We start from the raw sequence: 23,672 nt of genomic DNA on the forward strand, positions 1-23,672 counted from the left end.
TACTGCGCTCCAGCTGACTGCATCCTTCCTGGGACCTTGGCAGTGCCAGCGCAGAACACGACTTGGAAAAGTTCTGGAGGAAACGACAGGTTTCTTAAGCCCTTGATGAACGCCAGCCTATCTCTGAATCTCTAAACACATGGAGCTGAGCACATCGGTAATCAGAGTCCCCACTGCCATCTGCAATTTCCCACACTCTGTGGCTGTGGAAGGAGAACCCAATTTGTACGCATGAGCTCTGTATTTCAGCTGTGGTAGATTTCACTGCCTGCCTGCCTCCTGTGAAGATCCAGGACAGCAGCTATTACCATGCCACAAAATACTAAGTGCTTTCGTGAATTTGGCAGAACTTGTTTAACATGTGGCTCTGAATAACTAAAAGCAGCCTTAAGCAATGATTGTCTTCATTCATCTTTGGACTGCGAAAGGATTCCCACTTAACCCTCTGGAGACAGGAGAGAGGCATATACCCTCACCTCTTGCAGCATCTGTTGGGCTGGTAGGCTAGAAATTGCCAACCTTCTAAGGATTAAAGGCAGTTTAGGCATAATGTGATACAGTCCTCCAAGCTCCACTGATGGATAACAATAAATTCTGCACTTTTTTGCTTACTTTGTTACATCCATACCACCTCCACTGGATCTTCCCTGACATCCAGTTATATCCCCGCTCCCTTCTATTCAAAAGGTGGCTGCTGAAATGTTTCTCAGTTGATCTGCTCACATCACCCGCTCTCCGAATCCCAACCCTTCTACATGACATCAAGTTTAAACTCCATACCCTGCTCCTTTGAGGGTCTACATAACTGCACCTCTGCCACCATATCCATCCTAGCCTCGTATCCCTTTATCTCCTCTCTGCCAGTGATGTCTGCCTTCGTGAACTGTTTGTGTGTTTCTCAAACAGCCATCTCTGCGTTTCTTCCCATGCCACCCACGTGCATGAAATGTCCTCCCGACTGTGCAGTGCCAAGCCGCTTCTGTCTTGTCAGTAAAAGCATCACTGAAGACTTGCTGCTTCCAAGATGATCATAAGAAGTGGGTTGACCAGAATATTTTTTTGTTTATATATTAAAAAAAAAAAAAACCCAGCCCTTGTAATGGATGGGCCAGACTTTGCCCATGTCTGAGATGAATAACCCCCATGATCTTATCACTGTAAACTTCACCCCTTTCCCAATCCTCTCTCTACCGCTTGTAATCCCCACTTGTAGCAGAATCCTCAAACTATAACTGGAGGCTCCTTAAGTGCTGGGATCTTGGGTAGGATTTCCAAATGTGTTTAAAATCAATGGGACCTGTGCTCCTAAGTCACTTGGGCCTAGATTCTCAAAGGAAATCCAACGCCTTGTCTTTCTATTTATATTGTAAGTGCCCAGAACACTTTGGGAGCTGTAAACCTAATAAAAATTGTAAGGAATATGTTTTCCATGGATGGGAGAGACTATTTTGTGCCCGTAAATGCTCCGTTTTCCTTTTGCAATGTGTTTCTGTTAACTGTGTGCATGCATGTGGGAGGAGACTGAGCCCCTAATTAGATACCAAGCAACCCTGAAAGAGTTGATTACCTCTGTAGAAGAAGATTTAGACATTAATCATGTCCCTTCCCCAGACCGAGAAGTCCGTGATGTCACCCAAATATGTCGACTGTCTCCTCGTCTCAGCTCATCCCAGATGCTTGCCAGCAGTTACCCTTTTTTTTAAATCTTGCCTGCATGCATTTTAAATTAAACACAGATCGTAGGAATGGGCGTCCTGTCTTTGTGATGGATTATTAGGAAGGAAAATCAAGCTGAGCAATTTATTCAAACTGCTGTTCAAACTACAAAAATTCTGCGCACAGTTGCATTTCATGCTGCTAGGCTAATGTAGTGACGATTGCTTTATTAAATGGAAGGGGGGGGGCTATTCCCGCTCACCCTTATACAAAAGCGTAACTTTTAAGTCACTGGGCCTGATTCTGATTTATAACCAAGGCCACTTTGCACTGCTGTGTGTTTTAAAGTGAGAGCAAATTATATTTATTTACACTCACTTTCGGGCCCCTTTATACAACCAGGGCAATGCAAAGGGGCCTTAACATACATGAGAATCAGGCCCACTGAACTTAACCGACCTGTAGCCAACAAGCCAGATGTAAACGGCAGGCCAGCTTCAGGCTGCCTCTTGAGTGTGTACAGAAGAGATGGGTCTTATCCTCTGTTTCACACAGCATTCCTTCCATTCTAAACCCTGGACGGTGAGGCAGTTCTTCAAGCACTAGGGTGAGTGTTGTAAATACGTTTATAAAACAAGCTTCTTAAAAAAGTAAACTTAATTCCCTTCACTCTTTATTTTACCCCACTGGATATTTTGAGTCTTTAAACTGAAAGCTACTGGCATTACTAGGACGACTTTTCTAGTGCACAGGACCTCCAATGACTAACGTAGATCCCACTTTCATTGATGTGCTAATGCCATGGTAAATTAGCCGAAAGAAGAGCTCTGTGTAACTTGAAAGCTTGTCTCCCACCAACCCAACAGAAGTTGGGCCAATAAAAGACATTACCTCGCCCACCTTTCAAACTAGCTTACTGCCAATCTTTCTTCTGGCAGTTGTGACAAAGCGGCTTCCCATGCAGGAAAATAAAGCAAAACAATTGTGTTTTAAACGAGTTTAAATGGCCAATACCATCTGATTTGTTCAACCCCAGTCAAGTCTCAGACCAAGCGGGGACAAGCCCGGTTAGAGGTCTCCTTAACTCTAAGGCTGTGGTTCTCAAACAAGGGCCGCCACTTGTTCAGGGAAAGCCCCTGGTGTGCCGGGCTGGTTTGTTTACCTGCCGTGTCTGCAGATTCGGCTGATTGCAGCTCCCAGTGGCTGCGGTTCGCCGCTCCAGGCCAATGGTGGCTGCGGGAAGTGGCGGCCAGTACGTCCCTCGGCCCATGCCGCTTCCTACAGCTCCCATTGGCCTGGAACAGCGAACCACGGCCTCTGGGACCTGCGATCGGCCAAACCTGCAGACACGACAGGTAAACAAACCAGCCCGGCCCGCCAGGGGCTTTCCCTGAACAAGCAGTGGCCCTAGTTTGAGAACCACTGCTCTAAGGAACACCAGTCCCATGAGCCAACATTGTTTCCATATACTAGCAGAGTGTTAAGGGACAATGGTGCTGTTGAAGGTGCCATCTTTCAGATCAGCTGTAAAATAATGCTCTAGCCCCTGCTGGTGATAAAAGATCCCACTGTTTTTGCTTTGTTAAGATGGTGTTAAAATTACACCGGTCTGTGATGTCAGCTCCCATTCGCTTTCCAGATTCCAGCTTGCAATCCTATCCAACTTTCCCCTGCAGTTCAGCTGGCAATGGTGTTCTTCATCAATGTCCTAAACTGGGCAGTGCCCTGCAGCTACCACGTTCCACCATGTATGCGTAAGCCTGTCTGTGGTGGTGGATGAAATGACCACACAACTATTTCAGAGGGCTGTTTAATGAGGCTTAGTTAAAGTGATTGGGGCAAAGGGAAATGCTGCTCCCTTCTTGTGCTATAAAACAGTGGTTCTCAATCAGGGCTATGCAGAGGTCTTCCCGGGGTACATCAACTCAGCTAGATGTTTGCCTAGTGTTACAACAGGCTACATAAAAAGCACTAGCGAAGTCAATACAAACTAAAATTTCATACAGACAACAACTTGTTCATACTGCTCTATATACTAGGCACTGAAATGTAAGTAAAATATTTATATTCAATTGATTTATTTTATAAGTTCTGTGCCCAAAAGTTAAAAATTCTGCAAATTTTAGTTGTCAGTTAAATGTGGAGGCTCCACCATGGCATTGGGGAGCACAGGCCACTGGCTGCACAGAGGTGGGAGATCACTGCAGCTCTCCCCCAGGACACGGACTCAGTAGTGAGGCTGCACCCAACCCTGACACAGTGAAAGGATTGGGCCTGCCCCACAAACATCCCAGGGCCCTGTTCCTCCATGCCAGGTGCACCAGCAAGGCAGGATCCAAGTGTGGAAGGGCTTAGTGTGGGGGGATTCAGGTGTGGGTTGAGAGGGTTCTGTGTGGGGCAATCTCGGTGTGGGGGGGAGATCAGATTGCACAGGGGCTTGTTGGGGGGGGTGTTCTAGGTGCAACAGGGGGTCCAGGTGAAGGTGTTGGGGCTCAGCAGGGGTCTGGGTGTGGGGGGTAGAGTTCAGCAGGGTGATCTGGGTGTGGGGGGCTCAGTGGGGTGGGGATCCAGGTGCAGCTGGTTGGAGCTCGGTGGGGTGGGGGTGCAGGTGGGTTGTCAAGGTGGTCCAGGTGCCGGGGGAGTGGGGCTCATCGAGAGGGGGGTTCTGAGTGTGGGAGAGTGAGGCTTAGTGGGAGGCTCTGGGTATGAGGGGGTCTGGATGCACAGGGGTTGGGCGGATGCATGAGCAGCTCCCTGTACAGGGATCCTCCCCCCTGCAGCAGAGGAACCATGGGTGCAGGAAGCTGGGGTGGGTGGCAGAGTTTGCAGAGCTTCCTGCAGCTCGGGGAGAAATCTGGGGGTGGGTCTGACCCTACCCCAGATCCCGTGTAGGGGAAGAGGAAGTCCCGTCCTTCCCAGCCCAGCCACAACTAGCAGCTCAGCCCAGCACGAGGGTAGGAGCCACCAACTGGGTCTTTCCCAGTCCTGGCCCCTGACCCACAGTGATTTACCTTTTTGTCGGCTGCCCAGGGCACCCAAAACATACTGATGGAGAGGACTGCATTACTGCTCTTGTGGCTTCCCTTTGCTTCCCTGTCAGGGAGTCATTTTTCTGCGGGGAAGCAAAGAAATCTGCAGGGGACATAAATTCTGTGGATGCGCAGTGGTGCAGAACTCTAAAAGCATTATTATTTTTAACTGGCCCTGTGGTTGAAATTAGTGGAGGGGAATGTCTCTCTGAGAAGAATGTGTATGGGAATCTTACCACACAACTGCAGCTCTCTGAACAGTGTGCCATGGAAAATCAATGGGATGAGGCTACAAGACTTCTACTGCTTCCCTGCCTACCTTGTGAATGGAGAGTTAATGTACCAACTGCCTGTTGTGCCCATGTCATAGAGCTCTGCCCAGTCTCCACTGCGATGGCCTGGAACCTGGAGTTCCAGGCAGTCTTCTTTTCCTCAACCCAGCTGTGATCACTCTCATAGTGCGGAGAGGGTAGGGGGAGATGCACTGCCCTGACCCTCTACACATTATGTGGGTGTGTTTCGCCAGGGAGACAAAGGAACAGAGGCTCTTATCATATTTATGAAGTGGGTTTGGTTCTCAGAAGGCCTATTACTAAAAGCCTTTGAGATTAACTGCCCCAAGACTGACCTTTGCATTTGATAGAGGCAGGGTTAATGGGCTTGGCTGACAGCACATTGCCCAGGCATGCGGAAAGGCCAGGTCTAACTTAGGGCTCTGACTCACAGGATTGGCCATCGCAGGGACAGCCTCATAGTCTGAGCTGTCGAGGCGGAAATACTAGAGAGCTGACCCCACTTCCACAGCAAATACAGCTTCTACAGATGAGACTGAGGACACTGCCTTCAATGAGTGCTCTCCCCACCCCATTTAAAAAGCTTGGTCTATATCTGTACCAAAGGGCCTGGCAAATGACTGTACATTGCCACGCTACCCTACCTACAGCGCCGGCTCCCACAAGTAGCCATCGTAGAACCTTTAGAAGCACTATAACTCTACAAACAAAATCAATGCTCAGTCTGCTCTCTCTAATTGCTTCATGCTCTCATCCTCTCAGGGGCAAAGTAGATTCCTGTAGCCACCAGTCTGAAGAGTCATAATCCCTCTGAAAGACAGTTCAGGGCTACAAAGGTGGGTGCTGCAATATTTAGCCACAGCTCTGACACAAGTTGAAGAAAGGGATTTAATGAGGAGGAGGAGGAGGAGGGGAAAAGATGGGTGGAAACCTAAGTCTCCTGTAAGCTGCACAGCGACCTATTTAGCGCCATGCAGGTGCTCAGGGAACTCGCCCAGCTGGGACCTGCCACAGACCCCAACCCAGCCCCAGACCTGCCGCGGCGAGGGAGGGGCATCCCTCCCCCAGTCCCGGCTCGGACCTGCTGTGGCCGGGGTGCCCCTCCCCCAGTCCCAACTCAGCCCTGCCGTGGCTGAGGGAGGGCTGCCCCTCCCCCGACCCTAATCCAGCCCTGGACTGGACCTGCCGTGGCTGGGGCACCCCTCCCCTGGCCTGAACCCAGCCCTGCCCCGGACCTGCCACAGCCGGGGGAGGGGCGGCCCGAACCAGACGTGCTGCGGCCAGGCACCCCTCCCCCAGCCTGAACCCAGCCCTGGACCAGACCTGCCACGGCACCTATCCTGCGGCCCCAGCCCCAGAACTGCTGCGGCGGGGAGAGGCGCCTCTCCCCCCCAGCTCAGGTGCTGCTGCTGCTGCTGCTGTGGGGAGAGAGAAGTGGGGGGAGCCCTGGAGCCCCCTCCTGCACTCCAAACCCCTCATCCCCAGCCCCACCCCAGAGCCTACACCCCCAGTCAGAGTCCTCACACCCCTGTACCCCAACCCTCTGCCACAGCCCTGAGCCCCCTCCCACAGTTCAAAACCCTTGGCCCCACCACCACCACATGAATTTTGTTATGTGCACCAATATGAAGGTGATGTGTCACACATCACCTCCATATTGGTGCACATAACAAAATTCATTCTGCATATGTGTGGGAAAAATTAGAGTGTTCCTGAAATGTTTTGAGGAGAGGAGAAGCCTTCCCTTTGGGGTGGGGTGAGGGAAAGTCTAAACAGCAAAACCCAACCAGCTCCTAAACGATCATTTACTCAGTGTTCTTAGAAAGACTTCTTTAAGTTTGGTTTCATTAGTGACACAACTGATACTGATTAAGAGCAGTACTAATGGAGATTCTGTAGTCTCTACTCATGGCCAGATGTTGGATTGAGTGGTTCTCCATGGTGAAATGTACAAGTACTTCTCTGGTGTCACAATCAGCTTCTTTTTAAGTTTTCATTTTATAAATATTAAATGTCTAGCCCTTATGGTTGTGAAGAAATCCTTGTGGCCTTGAACTGAGTCTGCAAAGAGCCCACTAGATACATAGAAACAAGGGATCAAATCCATCTCTGGTACAACACCATGGACTTTAAAGGCTTACTCCAAGGCTGAATCTCTCTCTCCTAGGCCTTGATGGGAAGCTCATGGAAGTCATTGGAAAGATGCTCATTGATGTCAGTGGGTTCTGGATCAGGCCCGTGCTACTTTAACAGCTTGTTCAAGAAGAAGTTAATGCATCCGTATTGATCCCTTTAATATACATGTTGGGTCATTTCTCTGATTTCCTATGTTTAAAATAGGGGAAACCTGGCTTGTAAAGAAAGCATCATGTGTCATCAGGCATTGGTCAGCAGGCTCACCGCAAAGTGGAAAGACGGCTAAAAGTCTGAGCTTTTCCTGCTCTCCTGTTAGTAACTCAGGAAATTAAAATCTCAGCATAATAATAAAACAAAGAAATATTTAACACACAGGTAGCACTTTTTATCCCTAGATCTCAAATCACTTTTCAGGGTTGGATTAGGATTATTAGCCCCATTTTGCAGAGCAGAAAGGTGAAGTGACTCACCCAAGGTTGCCCAAGAAAGTGGCACAGCTGGGAACGAAAAACAGGGGTGAAGTCTGGGCCTCATTGAAATCAATGGCAAAACTCTCCTTGGCTTTAGTAGAGCCAGGATTTCACCCCAAGACTCCTGACACCCAACCCGGTGTCTTATCCACAGGCTTAGCTGTGTGCACTGCCAGAGAGTGAAAGTCCCAGGGACGAATACTAGCTCCCAATTTGCATGAACAACTCAAATTAAAGTCAATGCATGTGGGTGTGTGAGGATATGTCTACACTGCAATCAGAGCTGTGATTGCAGCATGTGTAGACAGAATAACCATAGCAGTGAAACCACAGCAGCAGCACAGGCTAGCCACTCGAGTACATACCCAGGCTCCCAGACAGGGTTGTACAGCCCTTGCTGCTACAGCTTCATTGCTATAGTTATTCGAGCTAAGTAGATCAAGGTATGTCTACATGGGCTGCAGTCACACCTCAGACTGCAGGGTAGACATACCCTGAGATGTCTGAGCTTCAGCGGTGTGACGCTGGCATTTGTACAGGTAGAAAGTTTCTACAGCCACTTAATGCCTTCTGGTTACTATGATCACACCAGGAGTTGCTCCTCTACAGAGCTGGGAAACTTACAGAAATTCCTAGTAGTCACATTCTCTATTATAAAGAGGAGACTCTGAGTACAGTCTACAGAAGGGAGTAAGCAGGGCCGTCCTTAGGAGTACGCAGCATACATGGCTACCTAGGGCACCTGAAAATTTGGGGCACCACTGGGACAGCAGGTAAGAGCGGGTCGGCTCCCACACACCCAGCGCTTGCTACAGTCTCCTTAGGCAGGGGCCGTATTCACAGAGCGGAATGAACCGGCACGGCGCATTCTGCGTGAGGGAGAGGGCACGGGGGTCTCTGCAGGGAACTGTGACTCTCCGTCGCCATGGGGCAGGCCAGGAGGCTTGGTATCCTTTGCTGCCTCGTCCTTCCTTCTCCCCCCTCCCCGGGCTGCTGCAGCATCTGCTGCGTAGAAAGCTCAGTATGTGTCCACAACGAAGGTGGGGGAGCTTTTCTGGGGCACCAGTTTAATAATACTGTGAAGGGCCCCATAAATCCTAAGGATGGCCCTGGGAGTAAGGGTCAAATCCTGCAGACACTGACTCATGTGAGGAGTCTCACTGAAGTCACTGGGTCTGCTTGTGTGAGGGAGGGTTCCCAGGACTGGGTCTAACAAGTAGCACAAGGTACCAGTAAAGCGACTGCTACTGACAGCACGGGCCTTGGCTGCACAGATCTCTGAGAATGCACATGACTAAGTGACATACAAGGTTCTGGGAACTATCTGTGGGGTTTTGTTAAATGAAGAGACCTTTTGAGGCAATTTCTAGAGCCAGAAGTGAGCTAGCGATTGTTCTGGAGCCAATACAGGAGCAGTTTGGTATGTCTATTTATTGGGTTGTCAAATTTCACCAACTGTTTGATCCATCTGTGGCTCTCCCCTGAGGGGGCCCACAGGAGAGCACAGTAAAAATATGCAGCTTTTAAGAAAGTTATTGAGAGTTTTTTATTACTTTTTAATTTTTTGCATGCTCATGTCCTGTTAAAATAAAAAGAAACATTTGTGACTGCAAGATCCCTTTTCCTAGGCAAATATTCCAGACTTGTGGGGGGAGGCCAAAAGGACCAACTCTAACAATAACTTCTTAAAATTGTAACTAAAAGGAAAAATAGCAGCACCTCCACATATATCATCTCCACCTACATCAGTTCTGGAATTACAACAGGGCTATATGATCCCCTGGCAGCGTAGAGAAAAATATAGCAACTTGTTACAAATCCAGCCTTGGAAGCTGAAGCGCTGGCCACAAACCCTTCCTGGGGTTTGGCGCTTGATGAGCGACTTTGAGGAAATTGGTATAAGCGCAGACCAGAAGGACAGCAGCAAGTTGGTATTTTGCAGGAGAACTACAAACATCACAAAGGGGGAGTGGTCTTTGGGAGGAGTCAAGACAAAGCTCAATTACTCTCAACAGAAACAAAGTGCAACTTGCTACAGAAATAGGGTGACCAGACAGCAAATGTGAAAAATCGGGACAGGTGGTGGGGGGTAATAGGAGCCCATACAAGAAAAAGACCCAAAAATCGGGACTGTCCCTATAAAATCGGGACATCTGGTCACCCTATACAGAAAACAGGTTTCAGAGTCTCTAAGGTGCCACAAGAACTTCTTGTTTTTGCTACAAAAAAGACATCCTGACCTACTGCAGCTCCTCCCCGTGCTGAGTATAGCCACTTGAGTGAAGTTCTGAGAATTCAATTCAAAGGGCTGTTTGAAAACCATGGATATCGCATGACCTTCAGTCGTCCCAGATTACAACAGCAGCAGCAGGCCCACATGGAGGAAGGTCTGTGCTTCATCAACAACCAAATATACCCAAGTTTGGGCTCTTTACTATGAGTTTTCTCTACTACATGCCCAAGTGGTTTCTAAGAAAAACATTTTCACATGGTGCAAATGGTAGGCCATGCTTCAGTTTACTACGCCTCTTTCCAGGGATCCCAACCCACATGCCTTTTGCCTCCTATGTCCCACCACAACCACATATGTGAAACTGTCACCTGAGTTCCAATTGGGGCCTGCAACACAAGCCTGGCACTGACTTCCATAATACTAATCTGTTTGCCCGATGAGACACTGGTAGTATAATTCCAAAGTACACTTGGTCAGTTTTGCAAAGTAACTTGCGCTATGCAGCTGGGTGAGGTCCAGTTAAAGAAATACATTTTAGATTTAAATTCTGCACAGCCAAGAAAAGGAAAGACAACAATTTATTCCTAAAAGTTTAATAAGAAGGATGTACTGAATACATGGTTATGAAGGTTTTTTGTGCACGGATGCAGTGTACAACTTCCTTCAAGTCTACACAGTGGCATAGAAGAGTATGTGTGAGCAAAAATCCACAATGCAAGCTCAACCAAGTTCCCAACTCAAATACATTCAACAGAAGGCATCCCTTGAGTCATTAGGAGTGATCTTACATTAAGTGACAGGCAAAAAGAGCCAGATTTTCCAAAGATGTGCATACATGTTTGCAATCCAGCAACTGGGTGCACCTGCCTTATACTTGCAAACACTAGATATACATGGCAAATCAGGTAAATACTCACATAAATATGCAGTGCAACTGTATGTGCATTCACAACTTTAAAAGTCCACTCCAGAGACCTATCAAAAGTAAGACAGAGGGCCAGAGGCAAATTTAGGATTTCAGAAGGCCCCCTACAAGGAATGAACCTGAGACTGTAAACAAGAGGTTTCCTCATTCCCATCATGCACACACTGTTCTTGTCCAAACTCGCCCCCTCCCTGACATTTCCCAGTATTCTGCTGTCTCAGAGATTTGAGAAGCAAGGCCCTGAGGCAGGACTTTATGGCTATCCATCCTATCTGACAATGACGTCACAGCATCTCGTGCGTTCTCTTGTGGCTGAACAATCCGATCTGCAGGGAGCAAGTTCGCGACCAGATGTCACAAACGTAGGCTTGGCAGGATTAGATTTAAATCGGTATCTGTCAGTGAACGTTGATTTCAGCTGACACGCTGAGATTGATGACAAAAAAAAAAATCCATCCGTAACAGTTGGTGCAAGAGCAGCCTGCCCAACGCCACTCCTTGCGCCTGCAGGGATTGGGTGTCAGCAGCCCTGTGGCCGTGCAGGGAGCATTCTGCAGCTCTGCTGTCACAGCCCCGCTCGCGCACTCGCCAGCCAGGAGTTGAGGGGCCATCCCCGGGCAGGAGCTGTTCAGCAGCAGAGCGGACTCTCATGCAGCTGAGGGCTTGTCTTCCTTCTTACAGTCCTGGGCTGGGGTCTCTGTTCCATGGGACCAGGAATGCAGCTTCCCCCACACCTTGGGGGACCATGAATGCAGCTCCACTGCGAGCGCTTCCCTAACCCTAACCCCTCTCTCTCCCCTCCTTAATGTCCCACAACTGTAAAAATAAAAACAATTAAAAATAGAAATCCATATTAATCATTGAAATTGCAAATAAATAAATGAAAATTGAATTCTGCCACGTCTACACATAGGGATGGGCAGGCTCCCACTGAAGACTTGGCATGATGGTTGGTCCTTCTCAATTGGTTTTTCATTTCTGTCTTTCTTAAAGTGTTTACGTTAATTGAGGGTTGCTCTCCATTCAGGACTGTCTTTGGCTATGTCTTCAAAGTTATCAATAGTTATGCAGTATGAGCTGAGATTCTGCTTACGGGTGTCTTTGAAGCGTTTACACTGACTGACGCGCTAGGGCTTTCCGAGTTTCAGCTCACCACAGAGGTCTATTTTCAGGAGTGTATCATTGTCCATTCTGATAATGTGACCTCTCCATTTAAGCTGAGTTTTGATGCTCATTGGCTCGATGCTGGCTGTTTTGGCTTTTTCAGGGATGTTGATGTTTGACGCGTGGTCTTGCCAGCGGACCCTCAGAACAGAGTGAAGACACTGCACGTGAAATTTTTCAAGTTGCTTGATGTGTCTGCGGTAAACTGTCCATATTTCACACCCATATAGAAAAGGATGCTATCACTGCTGCAATGGATATCATGTTTTGTTGGCAGTTTGATGGTATGCTGGTTGAGTATCCTATGGTGAAGTCTTCCAAAAGCCTGGCTTGCCTTTCGTGTTCTGTTTGATATTTCTTGACCCATTGAACCATCACTTGAAGTAGTACTGCCAAGGTATGTAAAGTGATTGATTGATTGATCTTTACCACCAATGAGACATAGCCGGGGAGATGAGATTGGACATAGGAAGGACAGGGGGGACGGACACAAGGAGGCCCGCAACATATAGTGCTACTAAGGGGAGACAGGCTAAACGACATACATTAGGGTGTTTATACACCAATGCCAGAAGCCTAGGTAATAAAATGGAGGAATTGGAGCTCTTGGTCCAAGAATTGAAACCAGATATCGTAGGAATAACTGAAACGTGGTGGAATGGCAGTCACAACTGGAACACAGGTATGGAGGGGTATGCGCTGTTTAGGAAAGACCGGGACAAAGGTAAAGGTGGGGGGGTGGCATTGTATGTCAATAGTGAAATAAGCTGTAAAGAAATAATAGTTGATGGAATAGATAACACAGAGTCCGTCTGGGCAATACTCACACTGGGTAAAAGGACTACTAGAGCCTCTCCTGAGATAGTGCTTGGGGTGTGCTATAGACCGCCGGGATCGACCCAGGATATGGATAAGGAACTATTTAATGTGTTTAGAGAAGTAATTACTAATAGAAACTGTGTAATTATGGGGGACTTTAACTTCCCGGATATAGATTGGGGAACAAACGCTAGTAGCAATAATAGGGCTCAGATGTTCCTAGATGTGCTTGCTGATCAGTTCCTCCATCAAGTGGTAGCTGAACCGACAAGGGGGGAGGCCATTTTAGATTTGATTCTGGTAAGTAGTGAGGACCTCGTTGAGGAAGTGGTAGTAGGGGACAGTTTGGGCTCCAGTGATCATGAGCTAATTTGGTTTAAACTACATGGAAGGAGTAACAGAATTAAGTCAAAGACTAGGGTTTATAATTTTAAAAAGGCCAATTTTAACAAATTAAGGGGACTGATAAGGGAAGTGGATTGGGCAAACATATTAATGGATCTAAAGGCAGAAGAAGCCTGGGATTACTTCAAGTTAAAGATGCATGAGCTGTCGGAGGCCTGTATTCAAAAAAAGGGGAAAAGATTACTAAGCAAGAGATTTAGACCGAGTTGGATGAGCGACCGACTCAAAGGGGCGATTAGGAAAAAACAGAAAGCGCACAAAGAGTGGAAGAGGGGAGGGATCAGTAAGGAAATGTACCTAAGTGAAGTCAGAGAATGTAGAGATAGAGTGAGAAAGGCCAAAGGCCGTGTAGAGTTGGACCTAGCGAGGGGAATTAAAAGCAACAGTAAGAGATTTTACAGCCACATAAATAGGAAGAAAGCAAAGAAAGAAGAAGTGGGACCGCTGAAGACTATAGTTAGAGAGGAGATTAAAGACAATCTAGGCATGGCGCAATATCTCAATGAATATTTTGCATCGGTGTTTAATGAGGCCAATGAAGGTATTAGGGATACTAGCACCACTACAGAGGGGCATTCAGGATGGGGGATTACCGTATCCGAGGTAGAAATAAAACTTGAACACCTTAATGGGGCTAAGTCGGGAAGACCAGACGATCTTCATCCGAGAATATTGAAGGAATTGGCGCAGGAAATAGCAGGCCCATTAGCGATAATATTTAATGAATCTGTAAACTCAGGGGTGGTCCCGTTAGACTGGAGAATAGCTAATGTGGTTCCTATTTTTAAGAAAGGGGAAAAAAGGTGATCCGGGTAACTACAGGCCTGTAAGTTTAACATCTGTAGTGTGCAAGGTGTTAGAGAAAATTCTGAAAGAGAAACTAGTTGAGGACTTGGAGGTTAATGGCAATTGCGATAAATTACAACATAGTTTTACGAAGGGCAGATCGTACCAAACAAATCTGATCTCCTTCTTTGAGAAAGTAACGGACTTATTAGATAAGGGAAATGCGGTGGACCTAATATACCTGGATTTCAGTAAAGCGTTTGATACTGTACCCCATGAGGAATTATTGGTTAAACTGAAAAACATGGGGATCGATATGAAAATCCAGAGGTGGATAAGGAATTGGTTAATGGGGAGAATGCAGCGGGTCGTATTAAAGGGTGAATTGTCGGGTTGGAGGGAGGTTACTAGTGGAGTGCCTCAAGGTTCGGTTTTGGGACCCATTTTATTTAATCTATTTATAACTGACCTCGGAACCGATTGCAGGAGTGGGCTGATAAAGTTTGCGGATGATACGAAGGTGGGAGGCGTTGTAAATTCGGAGGAGGATAGGGATATTCTGCAGGGAGACTTGAATGAGCTTGTGAATTGGAGTATCAGAAATAGGATGAAATTTAATAGTGAAAAGTGTAAGGTGATGCATTTGGGGATGACTAATAACAATTTTAGTTACAAGATGGGGACGCATTGGTTAGAAGTAACGGAAGAGGAGAAGGACCTAGGGGTCCTTGTAGACCGCAGGATGACTATGAGTCGGCAATGTGACGTGGCGGTGAAAAAAGCCAATGCTGTCTTGGGATGCATTAGGAGAGGTATATCTAGTAGGGATAAGGAGGTCCTGCTTCCGTTGTACAAGGCGCTGGTGAGACCTCATTTGGAGTACTGTGTGCAGTTCTGGTCTCCCATGTTTAAAAAAGATGAACTCAAACTGGAACGGGTGCAGAGAAGGGCCACTAGGATGATCAGAGGAATGGAAAACCTGTCATATGAAAGGAGACTAGAGGAGCTTGGGTTGTTTAGTCTGACAAAGCGAAGGCTGAGGGGGGATATGATTGCTATCTTTAAATATATTAGAGGGATTAATACAAGGGAGGGAGAGGAATTATTCCAGCTTAGTACTAGTGTGGATACGAGAACGAATGGATATAAACTGGCCGTGGGGAAGTTCAGGCTTGAAATTAGACGAAGGTTTCTGACCGTCAGAGGGGTGAAATATTGGAACGGCCTTCCGAGGGAAACGGTGGGGGCGACGGACCTGTCTGGCTTTAAGATTAAGTTAGATAAGTTTATGGAGGGAATGGTTTAATGGTAAAACATAGTAGTCAAGGAAAACCAAGCAATGGTGGGTAAATAGTAAAATGGCTAACAGGGGTCAGGCTGGAGACTCTTGCCTATATGCTCGGGGTCTTACTGATCGCCATATTTGGGGTCGGGAAGGAATTTTCCTCCAGGGCAGATTGGCTGAGCCTCTGGAGGTTTTTCGCCTTCCTCCGCAGCATGGGGCAGGGATCACTAGCAGGAGGGTCTCTGCCGATTGAGGTCACTAAAAACGGGATTGGGGACTTCAACGGCAGAGTCCAGGGAAGAGGTAGGGACGGTTTTATGGCCTGCAGCATGCAGGGGGTCAGACCAGATGATCATAATGGTCCCTTCTGACCTTAAAGTCTATGAGTCTATGATATTTGGTTCAGTGGTAGTGGTTGCCGGGACTGGTTGGAAGAGGACTTCAGTTTTTTCCAGGCTGACAGCATGTCCAAACTGTTTAGTGGTCTCTTAGAATCTGTCAAGCATAAACAGTAGGTCACTTTTCACTATGATTAAGTAGGGAACCATAATCCGCAAAAAGAGCTTCAGATAGGAGTTCCTCAAGGCCTTTGCTTTTTGCAGAAAGCCTTTGGAGATTGAAGAGTTTTCCATAAGTTCTGTACCTTGTGTAGATGCCCTTTTGAAGGTTGTCAGTTGTGTAATTTAGAACAGCTACAAAGAAGAAACCAAAGAGGACTGGTGCCAGCACACAGCCTTGTTTCACACCCTTAGCTATGGGGAATGGTTTACAGAGGCCACCCTCTGAGAGCATTTGCCCAGTCATGTCTTTGTGGAATTGACGTACAATAATGAATTTGGTGGGGCAGCCACACTTTTCAAGAATTTTCCACAGGCCATTTCTGCTCACAGTTGCAAATTATTTTTTTAGATCAATGAAGACAGCGTAGAGTTCTGTATTTTGTTCAATGCATTGTTCCTGAATATCTCTCTCTCTCTCTCTCTCTCTCTCTCAATGAAAATCATGTCTGTGATGCTTTGACCTGATTTAAACCCACATAGGGCCTCTTGTAGAAGCTTTTCTGATACTGTTTTGACAAGCCAATTGAGCAAGGTACAACCGAGGATTTTGCCACTTACAGATAGCAGGGAGAGGCCCAGGTAGTAGCCACAGTCAGATTTGTTGCCTTTATTTTTGTATTGTGTAACTATAAAACTATTATTGCATTTTTGAAATCCTGAGGAATTTTCTCAGTTTCCCAGATATCCTTAATAATTTTGTATAGATGACAGTTTTGGGGCCTGCAAGTTTAAAGATTACAGCAGCATGCTGTCTTTGCCTGGTGATTTACCTGACTTAATTTGTTTGATAGCTTTTGCACTTCCTCAACAGTAGGCAACTGGGCAATTTCTTCATGTATAGGGTGCTGGGTTAGTTCCTCTAGCACTTGTTGGCTGACAGTAGAAGGATGGTTGAGTAGCTCAGCAAAGTGCTGCCCCTATCTTTCAGAGATGCCTTTTTTTTTTTTTTAATTGAGGTAGATTCATCTGAACAGCTTTATGGAGCTGGTCCATTTCGATGGCCCTTAAATGGCCTTCAGGGAGTCCTAAAACAACTTTATGTTGTTTATATCGATGTAAGCTTGTATTTCCACTTTCTTTGTCCCCCAGTTATCCTGAAGGACATGAAGCCGTATTTGACTTTATCCTTCTTTGATACTGATTCTTTGTTTTGTCAACACAGAAACATTGTTCGTTCTTTTCCTGAAGGATCTTTTTTATTTCATCATTTTCATCAAACCTATCCTGGTGCTGTCTTCCAAGTCTTGAAGGATGGCTGATGTGAATATGTTCCACTTTTTGAGTGTGTTCTTGGGTGAGGATGTAATGCTATCAAATTTTTCCTTTGTTTTCCTTCAGTTTGTCTTGATTAAATGAATGTCTCAACTTTGCTATGTTCAGTTTCAGTTTAAATCTGTTCAGAATTCTTTATTTCACTGAGGGGCAACAATGTGGAAACTGAAAATGGCTCCGATCATCCTGTGGCCAGCCCAACAGTTTGCTCCTTACTTGGCTCTAGTGATTGTGATGTCCCTGATATCTCTTTGCTGTATAATGACATAGTCAGATGCCAGTGCTTTGATCTTGGATGCATCCAGGAAGTTTTGTATTTGTCTGCTTTCCTAAAGCTTGTAGCAAGAATGAGCTCATGTTCAGCACACTTGCTGAGTAGAAGAAGACCACTGTTCATTTTTCCAACTCCACTGTTCTTTATCACACCACTTCAAGCCTCACTGACTTTTCTGAGTCTGGCATTAAAGTCTCCCAGGAGTAGGAGTTTGTCTCCCCTAAGATTAGAATGACATAATCAAACCAGAATAGAACGGTTGATTTATTTTTTCTGTACTGTTCATGGTTGGAGCATAAGCATTGACAAGAGCTGCAAAGCATGAATTTCCAATGGGAACTTGTAGAGTCACTAGGCATTCAGTTTTGCCTACAGGTAAGGTCTTTCAGTGATTTCAGGAGGCTGTTTCTAACAGGAACAATGCCATCAATTCTGTCTTCCTCCGCTGGTTTCCCTTTCCAAAAGAAGATGTAGCCACCTCCGAAGGGTCCTTTATGACCCTTCGACTGCAAGTTTGGTTTCACTAAGGGCAGCTATGTCAATGCTATATTTAGTAGCTTCCGTTGCAATTAATGCTGTATGTCTTTCAGGTGTTATTGTTGTCCACTAGAGCCTGCACGTTCCATGGCTCCACAGTGAGATCTTGTTTTTCTTATAGAATGCCTGGTGTGTGGATGATTTTCCCCCCTCCCCCCAGTCGTGGTGAACTAGGCAAATTAAAGTTTGGCAGGCAATGTTTAGGTCATGTTTTCTAACCCCTTCCCTTACTAGAATGAGCATTAATGTACTAAAAAGGGCTGCTCAGCCACTGGGGTGTTGCCAAACAGCCTGGCGGCCCAGAATCCAAGGCCGAGTGACCAGAATCCCAGGTTGCCTGTGTGCAGGTTTGTGACTAACACTTCAGCATAGACCTTAGCCCAAGCCTCCTAGGCTGGTTATTCCCATGACTTCTTCTCCCTGACAGGCTCTCAGTTACCTCAAAGAAACCCTTGGTGCTTGATTTCCACTGCCCTGCACCTTGTGTAGCCATTTATACTAATGCAAATCAGCTAATGAGACCCCTCTGGTCTGATTAACAGGGCGAGTCCAGAAAATAACTCTGTACCTCCACATAGGAATCCTAAAGCCTGACAGTGTCAAAGAGACAGTCCCCTGTTGTGTTGCCTCCTTTCCCCTCTGGGCGCCCCTTTAATAGTTTTTTACTTTTAAAAGCTTGAAGGAACAATATCAATTTTTCCCGAAAACTCACTCATTTACTGCAATGGGAACTCAGCATTTATAGTACCTTTCAGTTTAAAAGGGAACGAGAGGTTGTTCAGCTGGCAGGATTTGGAAATTGAAATAGTTTGGATTTTGGTAGGATGAGTATAACTGAGGGAAATGGGAGAGAACAATGGGGAAATCACAGGCATGGCATTTGTCTGATATGGGGAAGAAGTGAAGAAGACACTAAGGGCTTTTCTTCACTACCATGCCGCAGCGGCGTCAATTAAGTGTATCTGGTGAAGACACACCACATCAATGGGAGCGCGCTCTCCTGTCAATGTAATTAATCCACCTCAATGAGAGGCAGAAGCTATGTCAGCGGGAGAGCGTCTCCTACCAACATAGCGCGGTGTGGACACAGCATTAAGTCGATGCAAGTTACTTTGTTCAGGAGGTGGATTTTTTCACATCCCTGAGCGACATAACTTGCATCGACTTAAACTGTAGTGTACACAAGGCCTAAACATGCGGTCAACAGAGGAGATCAGGCACTACCTTTGGAAGGAGACACTTCTATTACTCTTTTTTCATGAAGGAGTGAGGATAAAACCCTGACACCTCCACATCATTGCAGCCCTTCCCAAGGGTGGGGAACGCCTGCCTGAAGGGACAGTTCAAAGGAAAACCAGCACTCAGCTTGGAGAACAGAGACATTAGGGGACCCCAGATGAATGAGAGAGAGGCCACCCTGGATGGTTTTTAAATTGTGCAAAGGAAGCTTTTACTTTTTATTGTAAAGGGAGGTGGAGGGGAGACAAGGTGCCTGTTAATTGGATGGAATTTATCCACTCAGTGTGGATAAAAATCTCAGTCCAAACCTGTAAAGCAAGCAGCTAAAATAATTCCACGCTGGAAGCTGGTCAGAGAGCACAACAGTTGAAACACACTTTTGCTACATTTGTTTGTTTCCCCAAGGGGCCTTTGGGGATTTTGCCTTGTGACTTCCATGAAAGTGAATGGGCCAGATTCACTGCTGGCATAGCCAGGTGCTATGCCAGCGAAGTCAACTCGATTTGGAGCCATTCTACTAAGGCACGTGGAAAACTGTGCAGCACGGGAGGGTCATATTAAAACAATGGTTTTAAATATATGCTGTGCTGACAAGAGGTTTTTCTGACCAAAGTGATTCAGGCCCTGATCCTCCACTATATCCAACCCATTGACAGTTACGGGGCTGGTCGCTGCTCCTTGATTCAGGGCTGCCTGCCCCTGGCTGTAGTAAGGGCTGCAAAGGGTCCACCGGAGCACATGGTATAGCTGAGCTCTTCTCTGCCACATCCCGTTCCCTTCACTGTTCTGAATATGCCCCATCCTCTTTCTCATTACCTGGAGCAGTGCTGGTGTAGGAGCCACCTCGTCAAGATTTATGCCCGCAACGTTCCCCTGCCTGCCAAGTGGCCTTTGAGGGCTGGAGAATGCAGCTCCCAGTCCCCCTGCACTATCCCTGTGTATTAACAGGGATGGGTGAAACAAGTTGAATAAAATGCCCTTCACCTCCTTCCTTGCTGCCGAATGTTCACCCCAAGCAGCCTCTGGAGAACTGAAAATTCAGTTAAACCTCCCTCCCCATTAATTAATTGTAGAGTTGAGCCCAAATCAAGACCGTGCCTGCAAACATCTCAGACTCTGAGGCGGTTCAGACTGGAGTCTGAACATAGAAGCTATCCCCTATCTGCTCAAATCCAGATCCCTGATCTGGAGCAGAGGACCAGCAGGGCTTTCCCAGTGTGGGCGGATTTACACCTAAATCTCAAAGTGTTTTGTAACCTGTAAGTATTCTCCACATTTTACAGATGGAGAAACTGAAGTAGGTTTGGATCTAGACTACCCTGATTCCCAGCCCTGTGCCTTGACTACAAGCCTGTCCTATCTCCTGTCCTAATATTTCTATAACTATGGGATCTGTTTGTAGGATAAATCGTCGCCACCCTCTTAAAAACCACCTGATTTCTATGGCCCACCCCAATACATGATTGAAAATTAGTGTTAAACAGTTAAACCCCCAGGGTTCTATAAAAATTCCACCTGATGGTGACTGCTCTCTGACCTGAGCGGTGTTCTGATTATTTTGCACCTCTGGCCAGCTGGAAAACCAGGAGCTAAAACTTCCTATGCTGGCTATGAGCCAGCTTGTAAATAAGAGCCCTTCAATTGGCTATTGAGCTTCTACCATCATTCTCCCGAACAAGGCAATAGAGCTCCTTCTCCTACGTGTAAACAGTGGTTTCGTAGACCTTGCATGAATCAGCATGACAGAAGTTGCAACCAATGACAAATATCCAGTCATTCCTAAGCTAGAGAGACACTTTCAATTCTCATAGCTCCTTGGAGAAACCACCAACTTCATAAAACTATCAGCAATGGCAGAAAAAACATAATCCAAAAGTTTTAATTCTGTAAATAAGCATGACTTGTCCCCACCAAAACTGCTAACAAAGTATTTCCCCTGTTTATTTTAAACCTGCAAGTGACACACATGTCGCCCCCCCCCCCTCCCCCCGCAAAGGCCAAAAGCCATTGTAGACACACCCACCAGTGGTATCTGCATCTGAGACTTTGCTTACTAAAAATGTGTTTTTAGCGTGCAGAGTGACCCAATCAAGGACATAGATTTGGTGCCAGCAAGAGTGAGGTTAGAAGCTTCATAATACAGAAAACACTGGCTGAAACAATATCCCACTTGGAACATTCAAGCATTTCAGATAAGACCAGAGCAGGGAGTCTGCTTGTGGCAATACCATGTTACGTTAAAACATTACATGACCATCTAGAAGAAAGGTACCATCAATTGCAACTGCTGTATATTTCACACACTTGTGTTTGCAAGTGATGTGGGGATACACCTACCCACTGAGGCTTACCCTGTTGTCCTCTTGAATCTCCCAGTCACTGGAGAAAGTTATGACATGGTGCGCCTGAGAGCAATTGGAAAACTGGAAGAGACTGGAAAACATCCTTCTGTTCTCCTGTGTGTCTGGAAATATTGCATCCTGGAAATTTACTCCGTGAGGAAGGAGGTTATAATTCTCATCCATTCTGAAACAAAAATCAGATCGTACTTACGTCATGTCAAATCATGGGGTATTTTCCCCCCATCTATGATGTGTTTCTCGCCTATACCAGGACTGTTGCCTGAATGGGCTACACTGGGTGGCAGGAGACTCCTAGGCATATATTCATAGAGGGTGTAAACAGCCATTGGTCCATGACAGCCGCTATCATGACAGCACTGTAAACTAGCAATGGTTCTGCCCAATCGGCTCCAATCCTGCAATGAGTTCCACACAGGCAGGTCCCTGCAACCACACCGATGTCAATGGGGCTCCTCAGGGGCACAGGGGTCCTCCCACCGAGGGCCAATTGCACAACTGGGGGCATAATTTGGGATGGTCCTATATTTTGGGCATTTGTTTGATTTTTCTATGCTTTAGTTTGCCATTTCTTTCCAGGTACCCACAGATCTAGATGAGCACAATTTAAAATAATCCATTAATAACTAATACAAAATTAGCTTTTAGAGACATTAGGAGGCACCATCAAAACATGTTTTGTTATGCTTCTCTGCCACTACTCCCCTGGATTGAGATACACTGAGTGTTTCTAAACAAGCTACTGAGTGAATTTCACAAATATTTTTGGATTAAAGGTTCACTGTGATGGCTTTATTTCCACATTGTAGTTTCTTATTCTTATTCTTTTGATTAGAATAAAATGAGGATTTGGCTAGTACCCAGAAGAGCAAAGAGAAATCTTCTGAGTAAATACTTGGGGATCAGTGCTAAACCCATGTGCCAAACTTTTGGGAGAATAGACACTGGCACCTATCCAGCCTGTAAAACTGACCAGAATCTAGTGTACCTACTGTGGTTTCATAGAAACAAAGAGAGGCTGAGCTGTACACAGTTAAATAACAGCTCAAAATAAATCTGTTCTATAGGAATGCCAAATTATTGTTTTGAAATGTTGTATCCTTTTGGTCATGAAAGACATTACCATGGTTTGTAAATGAGCAAGATCACTAAGAAGTTAATACCACAAATCACTGAGCACAAATTAGCAACAAGATGGGAACAAATGCCATCTGCTGGGATGTTTATTTTTCTTTAGAAAGTGATTCTTCATCATTTAGTATTTTATCTGCTGCAGGCTTCTAAAACAGATATGGGAGGGGGGGGTGAATCACTTTTACTGAGTTTAGTTTTCAAAAGATAACTTGATTTGCATCTCAGTTATTAGCTAGAATGCTTGAAAAACTTTACACCCTCTATCTCAAGTTGGACAAAAACCAATAACATGCTCAGTTCTAAACCTGAACATAAGAATGGCCGTACTGGGTCAGACCAATGGTCCATTTAGCTCAGTCTCCTTTTTTCTGACAGTGGCCAGTGCCAGATGCTTCAGAGGGAATTAACAGAACAGGGCAATTTACTGAGTAAGCTATCCTCTCATCCAGTCCTAGCTTCTGACAGTCAGAGGTTTAGGGACACACAGAGCATGGGGCTGTGTTCCTGACCATCTTGGCTAATAGCCATTGATAGACCTATCCTCCATGAACATACCAACTTGTCTGTCGAAAACATTCTAAAGGACAACTTTCCAAACTGTCTGCATATATCATGGTGCATTTACATACTTCAGCTGGCTAGTTATACAGCACTTCACATCAAAGAAACTGACACAGATTACATTTTACAGAACAATGTAAATATTGAACACTGAAAATGTAAGATCCAAACCACACCAACTATAAACAAGCTACAGTAAAACGCATTGTTCGATTTTTGTTGTTATAGATATGTCTGTCACACACGCTAGATTTCAAATAAATTGAACACGTTTGTTTCCACTTTCTGTAGTCTAGGAAAGCACTAATTAAGCACCACTCCTTCCAAGAAAAATCACAACAAAAAGTATTCTCCTTTGAAATGCGTAACATTCACGTCTTCTCTGCTAGGTGAATTTGTACCTACCTGAGCAACAAGGAGTATGAAACTCCACTATCCAAAGTAAGGAGACTTGCTCTCCCACACGTGCTGCAGCTCGGTAATATTATCTCTAACAGAAATGTACAAGGCTCATCCATGATATAGTTACACACC

The 23,672-nt window shown here is 45.9% G+C and overlaps 1 protein-coding gene across 1 annotated transcript in view; it reads right to left on the minus strand.

Moving 5' to 3' along the window:
* Positions 1-23,672, minus strand: part of CCDC3 (coiled-coil domain containing 3) — a 71,889-nt gene that overhangs the window by 47,346 nt on the left and 871 nt on the right. Inside the window, exon 2 of the mRNA XM_034764982.1 lies at positions 21,435-21,609. Coding sequence (XP_034620873.1) covers positions 21,435-21,609 — 175 coding nt within the window. The remainder of the gene's footprint in view (positions 1-21,434; positions 21,610-23,672) is intronic.

Source organism: Trachemys scripta, chromosome 1 (genome assembly GCF_013100865.1).
Source record: "Trachemys scripta elegans isolate TJP31775 chromosome 1, CAS_Tse_1.0, whole genome shotgun sequence".
NCBI classification, from domain to species: domain Eukaryota; kingdom Metazoa; phylum Chordata; order Testudines; family Emydidae; genus Trachemys; species Trachemys scripta.